The sequence below is a fragment of the Medicago truncatula genome, chromosome 4 (assembly GCF_003473485.1).
Source record: "Medicago truncatula cultivar Jemalong A17 chromosome 4, MtrunA17r5.0-ANR, whole genome shotgun sequence".
Classification (NCBI taxonomy): Eukaryota; Viridiplantae; Streptophyta; class Magnoliopsida; order Fabales; family Fabaceae; genus Medicago; species Medicago truncatula.
In genome coordinates, this window is record NC_053045.1 from 37,871,819 (window position 1) to 37,887,641 (window position 15,823).

The 15,823-nt window shown below is 31.9% G+C and overlaps 1 protein-coding gene across 1 annotated transcript; it reads right to left on the reverse strand.

The window, feature by feature from the left end:
- Window positions 1–4,853: 4,853 nt before the first annotated feature.
- LOC11438794 (ATPase family AAA domain-containing protein 3C) lies at window positions 4,854–9,681 on the reverse strand. The gene is made up of 8 exons (XM_003607377.4): window positions 9,388–9,681; window positions 9,188–9,283; window positions 8,103–8,213; window positions 7,713–8,022; window positions 7,247–7,337; window positions 6,681–7,014; window positions 5,771–5,919; window positions 4,854–5,570 (listed from the first exon to the last, which is right to left on the reverse strand). The coding sequence occupies exons 1-8, from the start codon at window positions 9,622–9,624 to the stop codon at window positions 5,057–5,059; spliced, it is 1,842 nt and encodes a 613-aa protein (XP_003607425.1). The 5' UTR covers window positions 9,625–9,681; the 3' UTR covers window positions 4,854–5,056.
- Window positions 9,682–15,823: the final 6,142 nt, after the last annotated feature.

The window sequence follows — 15,823 nt, forward strand, 5'->3', positions numbered from 1 at the left end:
GAGTGTGTACATATTAAAATTTATTTTATAAAATCAAAAAATTTATTGTTTTGACTGAAAAGGACACTTGACAAACGAAATACACATGTGCAGGTCAAATTGGCAATTAAAAATATTATTATAGATTTTCTTTTTAAAGGAGTGTGTACATACTAAAATTTATTTTATGAAATCAAAAAATTCATTGTTTTGACCAAAAAGGACACTTGGTAAACAAAATACAAATGTGGAGGCCAAATTAACAATTAAAAATAGGGTCATGTTAACTTGTTTCTTTAAGATAAAGAACCTAAAAGTAGAAATATTTCCTCAAATTATGTGCATTCTATTTATTACAAATTTAAAAATTAAATTAACCAAGTTGCTTGGGCTCCAGTGGCAAGGAGCTCCTTCCAAGGACGTATCCGGGGAATACCGGGTTCGATTCCCAGGGGGAACAACACTTGGCCAGTGCGCATGCCTCTACGCATGAGCCGGATTAGTCGTCCACCATTGGTGGTTCGGAAACCGGTGCGAAAGGCAAAAAAAAAAAATTAAAAAATTAAATTGAAAGCACACATTTCAACAAAAAGATACTATAGTTAACATTTCCCTTATTGTGAAGAAGATTTCCTTCTTAAATTTGGCTGGGTTTCGATGATAACAAACTCACATCACAAAAGAAGAAAAACATAAAGATTAAGAATGAAGACGCCTAGGCTTCTTGATTATACTCTTTGTAAGTATGGCAATTTTCTTTTGATTTATCATTCTTAACTTATGGAATAACTTAGAATGCTCAGAAAATAATTACAAACATTTTTCTAAATCCCATATGAAACAATGCTAAAGCTCTCTTGAAAATAAATCACACACAGAATGATTTTCATATAAATGTGATTTTGCATTAAAATATTCTCATAAAAATTGCATTTGAAAAATTGAATATCATTATAAATATTTTCAGCATATTTTTATAAAGCCATGATTCATTATAGAATTGTCAAAAGATTTTTTCCGTTGGATTAATTCTTTTTATATCTATTGGCTTTCAACTACCATGGAATTTTTGAAAGACTACCATGGAATTATTTTTAACATGCAACGTCTATTTGGATAACTTTCTTCATATACTTTTTTTTTTCCGTTGATCAAAATCATTTTCCTAATTAAATCAATGTGCTTGTTCTTGGTTTAAATCTTCCAACGGATATTTCTCAATTATTTTGCAAAACGGCTAGCTAGTATTTTCTTATATGAATTTCAAACTCATTTCTATTCGATAGGTGCCATTTCAAATATGTTTCTATTCATCGGTAACATTTCTTTTGAAAAATAGTATTGTTTCATAAACATCTTTTTAGCTCTATAAATTTAATTGAGAATCAAATCAATTAATACACAACAACTTTCATTATCTCAATTGATATTTTCAATATCACTTGCTTTCAAACTTTCATTCAAATTGTTTGAAAAACTTTGCCTACACTTTAACATTTATTAATAAGTTTTCTGAGCACCAAGTCCATTTGTTAGAGTGATATTGTTAAAGATATACAACCATACATTTATTATTCTTTAACTACTTTGTTGTAAAGTTTCTTGCCATTGTTGGTGAGAATTATTGATTGAGATAGTGGGGGTGCTATCTTGTGATGGTTGTAAAAGGTTCTTTGATTCGGGAAGATTCAAAGTCCACCAAAAGTGTTTGGTGTTTGTGTTGTAATCAAGAGAGAGGGTTTCTTTCTTGTGTTTATGTTAGAAAGATTGTCAGGGGTCTTGAGGTGAGATTGCTTGTAACAAAGATTCTAACATAGTGAATTCCTTCGCAGGGTGTGAATGGAGTGGACTGACCCTTAGGTTTAGAGGGAAACCACTATAATTCTCTTGTGTCTTTTCTTCTTCCCGTTGGCTATTTAGGTTCTTAAAAAAAACAATTAAAAATATTGTTATAAGTTTTCTTTTTAAAAGAGTGTGTACATATTAAAATTTATTGTTTTAACTAAAACAGAAATGATAACTGAACACATAAATCATGACACAAATACAACACCATAGGCAATTTTGTAATTTCCTTTAAATGCAAAGACAAAATTGAATTTTCAGCACAACATGAAGGGCAATTCTGTAAACTCGCTCTTCTCTCTTCTCTGTTTTCCCTTCCCTCTACGTCGTATCCTCCTCTTCTCTTCCCATCTTCTTTCTTTGGCCACCGCTGCACCCTCCCCTCCGCTCTTCGCCGCCGATGTATTTATAACCACCTCCTTCCATCTTTTTTTATTCTAGTTTTCCTATTCATTTGTCTTTCCGGTAATTTGCGTTTGGTTATCGGCGACGGCGAGTTTAACGACGACGACAGAGAACGAAGGTGTGAGATCTGGTCTTTAAGAGAGCGAAGCAGATCTTAACGACGTCGGCGAGATTATTGGGGAGTAATGAAGGGGATAGAAAGAAAAGGGATAGTGGTGATGGTGGTGTGACAGATCCGAGTGGATCGGAGAAGAGAGATGATGGTGGTGGCGCGAAATGAGAAGGTTGATGGTGGTGGTCGCCGGTGGTAGATGGCCAGAGAGGAGGTACGGTGGGTTGTTGGTTGGTGGAAGATGAGAGAGAAAGGAAGCAGTGGGAGAGGGAGAGAAGAGAGAGAAAGAAAAAAATTAAAAGAAAAAAAAAAATATACAGGTCTATTTTGTGGCTGAACTTTTGTGTTCAGTTATCAAAGCTCTAACTAAAAAGGACTCTTGACAAACGAAATACACACGTGGAGGCCAAATTGACAACTAGAAATATTTAAAAAAAAAAAAAAAAAAACATATAGTTAAGATTATGATTCTAACCATCATCTTGGGTATGATCGATCTTCCTGGGTTGATTTTCAATTGGTTTTTTTTTTCCTAGGTCATTTTTCTGGGTATGAAGTAGAGTGTGATCCCTTAAAAAAAAAAAGTAGAGTGTGATGAAGATAATGATGTTGTTAAGATTATGATTTTGTGATTACAAATGTAGATAATGTTGAAAGGATTGTGATTTTCGGCTGGGTTTTACCAAACACGCACAAACACAAAAATAAAACCTAGAATTCATTACCCCTTCATCATCTTCCCAATTTTTAATTTCACTAATTCTAAAAAATTATGGTTTCATCTTTATCCCCCAAATTCAAATACAAAATGAATTAACACCATCTAAAAATATTAAGGAGTAAGTCAGTAACCTAAATCCACTCAACTTTGATCAAAATACATATTATATTCATTTAAAATAGGGTTAACTATTCTAATTGATTTTTTAATAAACGTGAACTCTGAAAATGACATTGTAATCAAAATGTCATGATGGTTGAATTTTTTCATAAAAGTGTAATATGATATTCTTCTTATTTTTGATCTCATATTTTTCCATTAGAGATAAAGTCTAGAAAAATGTCATGAAGGTTGAGTTTTTTCATCATTTTTTGCAAGCATATTTAGGACATTAAGTTATCAGTTTTTACATAAAATTAGAATTTTCCGACAAGAGACATATTTCTTATGAATTTTTAAACGATAAAAGCTCAAAATAAAATAAGGGAAATCTCGATTGAGAAATCAAATTTTTAGTTGATTTTTTGACGCCACCTCTATAAAAATACATAGAGAAGATCTAACAAGTCTTGTAGCATTGCGACTATGCCTCTATTTATTTTGATTTTTCAACCAAAACATGCAAAATTGTAATTTTATTTTTAGTAAGTATACACTCATAAGTCAAATTCCGTTAATTGCTTTTTATAACGTATTTACCACTAAATTTTGAAGTATTTAAATGAGGGACGAATGAATTATGAACTTTCGCATAATTATGAATATATTTAACAATTCATAATTAATTCGTCCGGTTTAAAAACTCTAAAGTTTCATCGTAAAGTTTATTATGATATTCTAAGCATATCTACAAAATTAGGGAACATAATTAAACTCGAGAGTTAATCTTATCTTATAATTATATGTAAAATGAGCACAAAAGTATTCAAGTTAAAACAATCGTTATTAAAAAAACGGTTATGTGATTTTTTTTCATTTTGGAAAGTAAAATTTGATTTGATTGATCATAAAATTAAGATCTTGTTAACGAGTGCCTCCAGGGCACTTTTTAAGCATTCATAATGAATAAATTATTCTTTAAAAAAAAGCAAAGACTTCAATTTGCAATGTCGTAAATGCACAAGCATGCATAAACTTTCATAAAATGTTACTCCCTCCGTCCTAAAATATAAGCAAAAAAATCTCATTTTGTTTGTTTCAACATATAAGCAAAAAAGACCAACTTTTATGCTATTTTTATGTTTTTTCAAACAAATCATCTTTTCCAATGTAAAATTAAATGCAAGTTGCATTTAATTTGTTCACCTTTTTATTTTCTTCATGATTTTTAACCAATGAGAATTATTTTTACATCTTTCCATAAAACTTATTCCAAGGAGAACACAAAAAATTATACCTCAAATCACTACGTGTTAGTTTTCTTAATAAATGTGAATTAGTGTTTTTTACTTATAAATTAGGACGGAGGGAGTACCACTTTAGATGCTTAAAGAGTACCCCAAAGCACTCGTTAACATTTCCCATAAAATTATCAATTTACCAACAAAATTCACTCCTGCAATACGCCAAAATAAACAAAAAATTATTTCACGCATGATAGAGCTTAACACACGGGTTAAAAACATGTTTTTTAAAAAAAGCAAAGGAATTAATTAAATAATACACAACATGTCTTCAATAGTTGTGGTGGTGATAATATTAGCAGATCAATTAAACTTCCTCTGAATTATTATTTGCTAAGTGCTTTGCACACCCAACATCATCAATAAAAGTAATGAAACCAAAAAATCATATTATTATAAAATAAATGCGATGTAAAACAGAACCTCTCCTTGATCACACAGTACAGCAACTATAGTCAAAGATTAGTGGTCAAGGGAGAAAATAATTTTCAGCGTGACAAAAAACCATAATCAGCTGTTACATATAGTCATAAACATTGAATAGTTATTAAAACTTCACTATACTTTAATTCCAAAATCTTCCTTCAATTCTCATGCACTAGGTTTATCAGCACCTGCCAATTTTCTTCTCTGTTGATGCTCAGCAACTTTATAATCAATCACTTCTCGGAACAAGCTTTGGTCAAGAACACAGTCCTTGCTTCCATACACAGCAGCTTGGACACTTGCCATCAGTTTTGCTATTTCCCTTCCAGAAAATCCCTCGGTGTTAGCCGCAGCTTCCTTTATGATATCATCAGTCATTCCTTTTATCTCTATCTTTTGTGGGTTTCCTTTCAATAGTCTTTGGACTAAACCAGGTTTTCTTGATCCAGCTTGGGCAATGTACTTGTCCAGATAGAGCTTAAGAAGTTTATAGCGCTCGTCTTCTCCAGGTAAGGGAAATTCTAGGACCTCATCAATACGGTCTGACACGGCTGAATCGAGATCACCGGGACGGTTAGTGGCAAGGGCAAGGACTATGTCTTTGGACTGGTCACCTGTACGAGAGAGGAGTGCGTTTAGTGCACTTCTTTGTGCTTCACTCATGTAAATCTTGTTCCGCCTGTAAAATTTACCCAATGCAATCAATTCGCTTGGTCAACTTTGGTGCAAAAAATGTTGATTTCATATCATGCTGCATATTAATATTGTGCAACCTTTTTTTCCTCTTTGGAGGCATCTAGCAGATCCTAATCAACTTGTGTTGCCGCAGGCAAGGAGAAGGAGAGTAAATGATAAAAACATGAAAGAAGTGTTGCTTACTCGCACAGAAATGCATCAGCTTCGTCAATGAAAAGCAATAAACCCCTTTTTGACTTCTTGGCCCAATCAAACAATTGGTGTATCTTCGTGACAGCCTGCGACCCAAGTGGCGCAACATCTCCCCCGGTCATCAATGCATAATCTAATCCCTGCAATGAATCCAAACAAAAATGAGACAAAATAATGATACTACTTTTGTCTCTAAAGAGAAGTCTTATTTGAAAAGAAAAAAAAGTCCATAAATATAAGCTTCTTTCCAAATAATTAAAGGAGAAGTTTGGAATACACTATATAACTTTCTTCATATGTATGAAATTGTAAAGATGGTAACTTATAATAAGGGGCAGAGGTAGTATATCTAAAGGAAAAAATAATGTTTAAAAAATTATGAGCACAAAAAATCAACTGTAATGGATATACTTTAACGTTTCTTAAAATATGCAATAACCCAGAGCATGATACTTAACATCAACTTCTACTCCCCAAAATAAAAAAGTAATTCGACTTGTATTGAGAACTACATTCCAAAGAATCAAGAACTTGAAATTGAGTTTACAAACACACTAGGGGAAAATAAATTTTGAGAGCCTTGAAAACAGATTATTTTAGATTCATCAGTTGAAAACTTATGAAAAGGAAGACGGAAAAATACTTAAAATGAGAAGATAGTTTTGCTAATATAATCATGACATATGATAAAATTCATCACACAGCATAAAATTTAAACTTCTCTAGAACATAGGAAAAACCAAGGTAGATAGTATTTTAAACTTCTCTAGAACATAGGAAAAACCAAGGTAGATAGTATTTTAAAATTTAAAACTTCTCTAGAACATAGGAAAAACCAGGTAGATAGTATGAAACACTAGAAAACTGGAATAAGATCGATAGAAAAAGTACAAAATCATACAGATCTACGAGCCAACTCTCTAGCAGCCATTGTCTTTCCTGTTCCTGGAGGGCCATAAAAAAGCATGTTTCTGAATGGTGCATGATGTTCTTTTGTATGCTTAGTTGCAGATGCCAGCTGCCCAATTCTGTTATTAAGATCAGGATGCAAAATTACATCACCAAAACCATTTCTGACTTTTGAAGCAGATTCTAGATCAGTACGTCGGGACAGGGAGCTCATGATACGAGACAACGTGCCAGACCAGGGGTATTTCGCTATGGAGGACTCTCGGATCAATGATGGTTGTCCCAATATTCTATCAACATATCCCCATATAACCCGTGCACCTTCCCTACAAAACATCAAGTCCAATGTGAATACAAACTATGCATACAATTCAAACGACAACAAAGTACAATTTTTCTATTTGTATGAAACAGACAGATAGAGAAATGGGCATTTGAAGTTGAATATCTGTAACTAAAAATAAACAAGGCTTGGCAAAAATAATACTCTCTGATTACATTTTTGCCCACCTTCCTCATTTTCAGTAGCTCATTACAAACTTTGTGAACAATTTATACCTTGTCGTGTAGATTCCTGCTGCCAAAGCAGTAGCTCCACCAACTGCTACAACTAACTTGTTTTGATCTGTTAGAATGGCTTTTACACCCCCTGCAAAAGATAGACTGGATTTTCAAACATAGGGATTCGTGTGGAGTTTTTCTAACTAACCTATTCAAGTAAAAACAGTAATGGAGCTAATCAAACAAGTTAATATAGAATACATCATGTAAAAGTAAATACAACCCGCAAACTTCTACATTACTCATTAATGAGTAAACAACATCAGGAAAGTAAAATAGATAAAATTACATATTGCTACAAAAATCAACATGTAATTTCTTTTTAAACGCAAAGTATGCACATAATTAATGATTCAGTCCATGTATTCAAATCAGCAAATGCATAAATGTAGAGATGACAGTTATCTTTTTAGATCGTCAATGTAACCATTTGCACAGTGCATACTAACTAGGAAAAATGTACCTCCAATATGGTCAAAAGTAGCATTTATGGAAGCAACCCATTTTTCTGTTTCAATCTTAGCGTTATTATATATATCTCGCCTTCTAACATCCTCAGTTTGCTTTATTACAAGTGCATCTGCTTCTGCTTCTGCGTCAGCCTTTACTTTGATTGTCTTACGATCAATCTCAGCGATCTCTGCTTCAGTCTGCATTAGATTTGCCTGAATCTGTTCTTCTATTGCACGCCGAGCTTGCTGCAGTTTGATTGAAGAATCTTCTTGCATTTTCACTAGCTCTTGGTTCCTTGCTCTCTTTTGTTCATTTTCTGCCTTACAATAATAATACAAGAATGAGAAAGACTATTAAAATGACCAAAATTAAAAAACCAAACTTTCAAAAGATTCAATACCTGCATCCTCTTCCTCGTCAACTCATCCTTATACTTAGCCAACTGGGATTTGATTTGATCCTGAAGCTGTCCAAGCTTCTTTTTTTCCTCATATGCAATCCTTTGTCTTTCCTGCAAGAAAAAACAGTTGAAATACTGGAAAGAAAAACACAAGATACACACACAAATGAAAGTAAAAGTTTTCAAGCTAATTAATATTCAATTGTTTAACTTCGAAGGATGCTTGCAAATTGCAATGAAACAAATTCATTTTCATCATGCAGCTAGAACTTATAAGGCAATGGATATGATTCATTAAACTATGAGATGACTTGAAGGCAATGATATGATTTATTAAACTTTCAGACGACTTCAACTTACAATAACTAAAACTTGAAAATCCCATGCAAAGTGTGCACAATTAGGAAAACGGAACAGTTTCCAACTGTGTTTGGTTTCACAACAGGGAGAGCAAAAAGTGATACCGAACATACATTATTGATTTTCACATGTTTGGGTGATGCCAATTGGAATTGATTTTGACTCTAAAATTGATTCTAACTTGAAGCTATATTTTGTAACTTTTGACTCCAAAAGTGATTTTTACACTCAAACTTACTTTTCAATCACTTTAACTTGAACACATCCAAACATTCAACTTAGTGTATGTTTGGTTTCACTTCTAGAGGATCCACAATTGATTCTAGAGATATAAAATTGATTCTAACATGTTTGATTGGCCTCGGACATAACTGAATTTGCCTCAAGAATTGATTCTACTTAAAGCAAGAAATTGTAGCTTCTAATTCTAGAACTGATGTTTACACTCAAATTTATTGTTCAATTCACTATTACTTGAATATATCATAACATAAATTACTTCACATTCAACTCAATTTTATCTTGAATCAATTTTGCAGAATCAATTCACTCAAAAACAATTATTTGTTAAGCATAACCAAACATACTTATTCTTAACTAAAATCAATTTTACTAAAACTAAATCAATTTTTGTCGAAGCAGAACCAAAAACATACTAAAATTAAGAACATGGAATAAAATAAAAAATACATAAAATATGGTTTTACTAGGATAAACAAACTTACAGCCTCATGTTGAGCTCTGATTTGATTAGACTCGGCAACCTTTGCAGCAAATTCAGCTTGTTTTTCATCCTCTCTCTTTTTAATATTCTCAAAAACCTTTAACAGCAAAAAAAAAAAAAAAAAGAGAGAGAAATTAAAATAAATAAATAAAAAAGCAAAAGGGTATGAATGGAAGAATGAGAAGGGAATAAAAATCCAACATTTTTGCCATGAGGTGAAGTAGCGATATCGTGTAGGGTTTTGGCTCCTTTGACGAGAGGTTCTGGATCAAACCCAGCAGAGGTAGTTCTAGGATTGTTGTTTCGGAATTTGGGTGGCGGCGGAGGGGTTTCGGGATCGTCGGAAGGAGGGGGAGAGTCGGAGAAAGCGTGGTGGTTAGAGAAGCCAGATGCGGCAGCGATGGCGGAAAAGAAACCTACGGCGTATGGTTTCGCCATTGTTGAGTTGAGGTTGTTTTTGTTGGGTTAAAGGTTTAACAGCGAGTTAAGGGTTTTAGTGGGTGGGCTTATGAATGGATGCTAGATGACCGGTAGTAGCAGGTAATTTTTGTGTGTAATTTCGTATCCTCCAAGAATGCATAAGTTTACGAAAGAAAAAGGTTTACGAAATTGCATGATGGAAAAGAATTTATATGCTTGGTTGGCAAAATAAATGTGGTGAATTAAGATTAGGGTTAATTAAGTAAATAGTCTATGTAAATATTTAGAATTTTGTTTTTAGTCCTTACAAAATAAAATTATATTTTTCAGTTCTTATAAAATTTTTCATCAGTATTTTTAGTCCCTATAAAAATTTTCCATCAACATTTTTAATTTCTAAAATGCTTAAGAAAAATATCACTAGAACTAAAAAGTATGATTTTATTTTGTAGAGACTAAGAACAAAACTGTAAAAACTTAATTAACCTTTATGATTATAATAGATGATCAGAAATTTTTTTTTTAAAAAAAAAGAGATGATCAGAAATTCATTAGTTAATTAAATCAAATAAACAATTTATTAATTTATTTAAAATCCACATCTAGTTGATAGAAAGTTAACCCGTGTTCTATAGGTGTTACTTCCACGTTTAGTTTGATTTTTTGACAAAAGTTCTGAAATGTTAGTTTTAAGGGTTGTTGAAATTGATAGATTTTTTTTTCATGTTAATGATAAAATTTGTTATAAATTGAATTGTTAATGTTGGTTAGAGTAAGTTTCAGTGCAATGTGGTAGTTTAAAATTAAAATGATATAATGAATGAATTCATGATGTTTATGTTGAACTCTATATGTTTGATAAAATGTCTCAATGAAAAATTAATTGATTTTTTGCATGTTAATAATGAAATTACTTGGAAATTTGATTGTAAAAGTTGATTATAGTAGATTTGAGTGCAATGTGGTAGTTTAGATATTAAAATTACACAACGTACTTATAATGTTTACGTTGAAGTTTAGATACTTGATAAAATGTCTCAATAAAAAATTAATTGATTTTTTGCATTGTTTTTATGTTGTGTAGATATATCTGACAACCTAAACAAACAGAGACTCGACAATGATACGATGATCGGGAGTGCACGAGCATAGAGGGTGGTTGCACGCCCTTTTATTAGAAGGGGACGCAACAGCAGATGTAGGAGCGAGGAGGTGTTGTTGTCCCAAACGGGTTCGTACCATATAGTGGACCTACACAACATCATGAGGAGGACCTTCGCTACTGCGAGCAGCCGACTCGAGAATGGTGAGGTTGACCCTGAGCACCAGGAGATACCGAAGGGTTTTCCTGGGGACCCTAGTAACTTATCACTACTACCAAGGTTTGGTTGATATGTGTCATGCAGGCTTTGGAGCGACGCTGAAGTAGTTATAATGGTTTAATTTAATTTAATTATTGTCTTTTTTTTGTTTCAATTGCTATCTTGAAATGTTTATATGTTTATTTTAATTATTGTTTATTAACGATTTAATTGTAAAGTGTTTATTTTAATTTTTTTTATGATTTAATTGTTATGTTAAAATGTTTAATGTTTTTTTAACGATTTAAGTGTAATTTTAAAGTGTTCATTTTAATTATTATTTTTTTGCGATTTAATTGTTACGTTAAAATGTTTATTTTTTAGTTATTCAAATGTTTATATTTTTAATGGTTTGTTGTTTGTTTTCATTTTTGTATTTCAGTTTCGAAGGACACATCGACTGACCCCTTCCTCGCACGGAAAGAAGCATAAGGCTGACAAGTTGACAGTCTCGGGACAGGGTGCAGATTGGTTATAGGATTGAGTTAATGGATTCGATTTTGCCCCCGCTTCTTCAGATTGGTTTTCAAAACATCAACCTTGCTCTCGTATCACCACATTGTCCAAAAGGTGGCATGAGGAGACCAACATCATCCATCTACATGTTGGGGAGATGGGTGTCACACTCGATGATGTGGTGTGTCTTCTACGCATCCCCATCGAAGGAAAGTTGATGGAGTACAGTGACTACAGTTACGAGTTGAGAATTGAGCTAATGACTACTCAATCAGGTGTATCTTTTTACGAGGCTATGGTGGAGACAGGCTCACAATGGGGTGAAAATGTGAGCATTCCTTCGCCGCAGAAGCTGCGAGAGACACCTTAGTAGATGCAACGAGTTGGAGGACCTGACTAATGAGGAGGAGGAGGAGCTTCATCAGACCATGAAGTATTATTTAAGGGCCTTTTTGATGTTCATGGTTGGTGTCACCATTTTCGTCAATAGGAGCAAGAGACACATTAGTTTGATATGTTGGACGGGATGCATAATTTGTACAGGAAACACGAATTTTCATGGTCTACAACAACACGTCTCTCTATCTTTAGAGGGGCGAGTACATGGATTTCAATATACATAGTCATGCTTTTATAGTTTTTGGGGTGACGATCGTCCCTTCGACTAGCTAGGTCTGTTTTTGCTCACGTTCGAACTTCGATATTTTTTTTTAGAATCAGAGGGTTAACATACAAATTTTTTTACTTAAATACGTAAAACAAAATAAAATAAAACTTATTATTTTCTTAAACAATTGGAGTGAAAAGTAATCAATGGAGTGCCTTTTTTTTACGCTAAAAACAATTTCATTAACAAAAGTCTGGCAATTAATCAAATGTCAAGACTACATAAATACAAGGCGGAGTTTCTTCAATCCATATGCAATCTAAATTCTTAATAGCATATTTAGCTAAATAATGAGCAGTTTAGTTGGTTTTACGCCTAATAATAAAGTACTATTTTCGCATTGCTGGATTATTTTTGGATGCTCGGCCTAAGGGTAAATCAATATGGCAACTCTAGGCCTCTAATTTATACTTACGGTCTACAATTTTTCATATATCACATTTATTATTTTAAAGATGAAAAACATTTTGAAACAAATATAATTTATATTTAAGATATATTAGTTAAAAATGTTTATAATTATAATTTATAAAATATTAAACATACATATACTTTAATATCGTTATATTTGTATCGGTTGTCTTCGTGAGCTTAACTCAGTTGGTAAGGACAATGCATAATATATGCAAGGTCCGGAGTTCAAACCTCGATCACCACAAAAAAAAAAAAAAAAATTATCGATTACTTTCTAAAGCTAATTTTATAAAATACATTATTTTATTCAATTGACCTTTCATCTATAAGATTTCACCTATAAACTAGCTTGTCCGCTATAACCTAGTTTATAGCTTAACTTTACCAAATGGACTCATTATTTATCTTTTGCGTCTATCTTCTTTCAAGAAAGTCTTGGATTAAAACACTCGAGTTTAAACTCTAACCAAAAACTCTTCTCATCAAAATACTCCATACCAACAAGTACACTTAATATTGACACATATTATTTTTTTTATTATTAAAAATGATAAAATTTGTACAAAAAAAGATATGTCATCATAAACATAGTTTAATTGACATAAACGTCGCAATACGTATAAGTCAGGTTTAAATTTAAATTTTGGATTCTTTTTTTGGTACAAATTTTTTGAATTATCTAATTATTCATCTTAAGGTGAATATATAATAATCACTATGCTGCTTGAAAAAAAATATTTAAACTAAAGATTCAATTTGGTCTCTCAATATTTACCTGCGACCCAATTTAATCACTTGAAAAAAAATAATACGCAAATTAATCTTTTATATTTTGGAATGAGAGAAAATTAGTATCTCTATTGACTTTGATCCATCATAACAGATTAGATAATCTGTCTCATGCATGAAAACGTTGGAGAAATTGATAAATTAATATTATAAAATTGTGAGAAACCACTAAAATTTAAGCAACTCAAACACCTTAACGAAAAAATAATACTCAGATTAGTCACTTTGATCCTTGAATAGGAAATGAGTCGTCACTTTAGTCACTGGATGCAGATAAATTGCAAAATAGTTCATGAATGCAGACTCCGTTAGTCAATTTAGTCGTTGAATGTAGAGTCCATTATTCACTTTAGTTCCTGAAATTGATCAAGGTATATTAAAAAACTGTTTTGCAATTTCTCAAGTGATTAATTTTAAAAAAAAATAAAAATCTCACATGGACTTTCAACACTGACACACACCAGTCCACCCATCTCTATTGTAGTAGAGCCTCCAGCCCTTCCTCTCACATACAACCCATTACACAACCTCCAGCATAAATATCTTCCATGACATGTCATGTGTGTCATCGATAATTCTGACCGAATTAATGCATGTTTGAAGTTTTACATTAAATTATATAATTTTTTTCAAAATTTTATTGACGTCGACATCTCATTGTATGTAATTGTGTGCTTCATATCCTATAACCCAATTCCATTCCATCTTACAATCCTCACTATCAACCCTCTAACCCCATCCCTCCCACTCCTACCCCCCCCCCCCCAATATCATTCATTTCCTCCATAACACTGCCAGCCAACCCCATTACCTCCCCTCCCTCCCTCATTAATTCATGGGATAGTTTCCTAACAAGTTTCATTTAAACTTTTACATCATAAAAAGTCACTTCTCATTCCCACTTAGCATGTGCACGAGCATTTTTTTCCTTCAATTGGTAAAAGTTGAAACCACAGAACCTTTTCTTTGATGTTGGACAAGTACGACAGTTTTAAACGCAATTTTAATCGATGATACCACAAATAGAATTACAAAAACCAAAACGTATTATTTGCTCAAAAAAATTACTACTATTTTCGAAATAGGCAAATTTAATAACTCACTTTTTCTTCTAAGCAATCAATAAATAATTAACATCATTGTGACATTGGAATGAGTAAGAATGAAGTAACCACTTACCAGACATAAGTAGTTAAAATGACTCTAAAAAAAAGTACCTAGTTGAAAGTACTTCTTGTCATTGAAACAGATTATGAACTGCAAGAAGAGCACGTCTATCCATCTTTAGAAGAAGGGTGGGTGGGGGAGTACATGAATTTCAGTATGCAATGCTTTTATAGTCTTTGGGGTGACGATCACCCCTCGTTAAAAGAACTCTAAAAAAAAGTACCTAGTTAAAACTTAAAAGTACTTGTCACGTTCGATCTCTTTTTTATTTTAGAATCACAAAGTTAACATACAAAAAAATAAAACTCAAAATATATATAATTATTATTTGCTTAAACAAATGGAGTAAAAAATTATCAATACTACTATTTTTCATATATCACATTTATGATTTAAAGATAAAAAATACTTTGGAATAAAAATATTAGTTAAAAATAAAATATTTAAGATAAATATATTAGTCAAAAATGTTTATGTGATATAATTTTTAAAACAGTAAATATGCGTATACTTTTATGTCATTATATTTTTATAAGTTATTTCAAAAGCTAATTTTATTAAACACATTAATTTCAATCAATTAGCTTTTCATGTATAAACTACTTTGTCAGCTGTCCCCGTGAGCTTAACTCAATTGATAAGGACAATGCATAATATATGCAAGATCTGAAGTTCAAATTCCGGACACCACAAAAAAAATAAACTACCTTGTCAGCTACTCCATCCGGTCAACTAATATAAATAAAAAATCACATTTTAGATTTATTGAATAGTTGATGCATTTGACCTATAATATATACTAGATACATCAATTATTCAATAAATCTAAAAAAAATAGATTTTTACTTATAATAGTAATCGGAGGGAATATAAGCTTGTTTATACCTTAATTTTACCAAACAAACTCTTAATAGTGGAACCAATTATCTATCTTTTGTGTCTATCTCCTTTCAATTAGATTCTTTCATCTATTTTGATAAATAGATAAGATGATTCGAACTCTAGAATATATTTATTATATTTTGTATGTTTATCTTATCCACCAAACAAATCGTAAAATAACTAATCATATGATCAATAACTAATCTTTTGTTTTTGTTTAAAAAAAAAAGATCAATAACTAATCAAGTGGCGAGTCTAAATACCCCTAAAAAGTGGTTAGTCTAAAGTGTTTAACGAATATCAAAAAAGTCATGATGATAATACTCAAGTTCAAACGCTAACTAAAAACTCCTCCAATCAAACTCCTCCTTTTTCGGTCAAACTTCGTATTACCAAACTTTTTTTCCAAGACAAAAATATGACCAATAATTAATTTTGCATTTATTTATGCCCCTTTCCTTGGTTTTGTTTATTTTTTTTT

What these genes read in the sequence shown, in the direction of transcription:
- LOC11438794 (XM_003607377.4), bottom strand. Translation starts at nt 9,624, where the DNA reads ATGGCGAAACCATACGCCGTAGGTTTCTTTTCCGCCATCGCTGCCGCA. An exon ending in GAGAGTTGGCTCGTAGATCT is followed by an intron (nt 5,920 to 6,680) that starts GTATGATTTTGT and finishes GATTCATTGCAG; the next exon opens with GGATTAGATTATGCATTGAT. An exon ending in GCTGATGCATTTCTGTGCGA is followed by an intron (nt 5,571 to 5,770) that starts GTAAGCAACACT and finishes TAAATTTTACAG; the next exon opens with GCGGAACAAGATTTACATGA.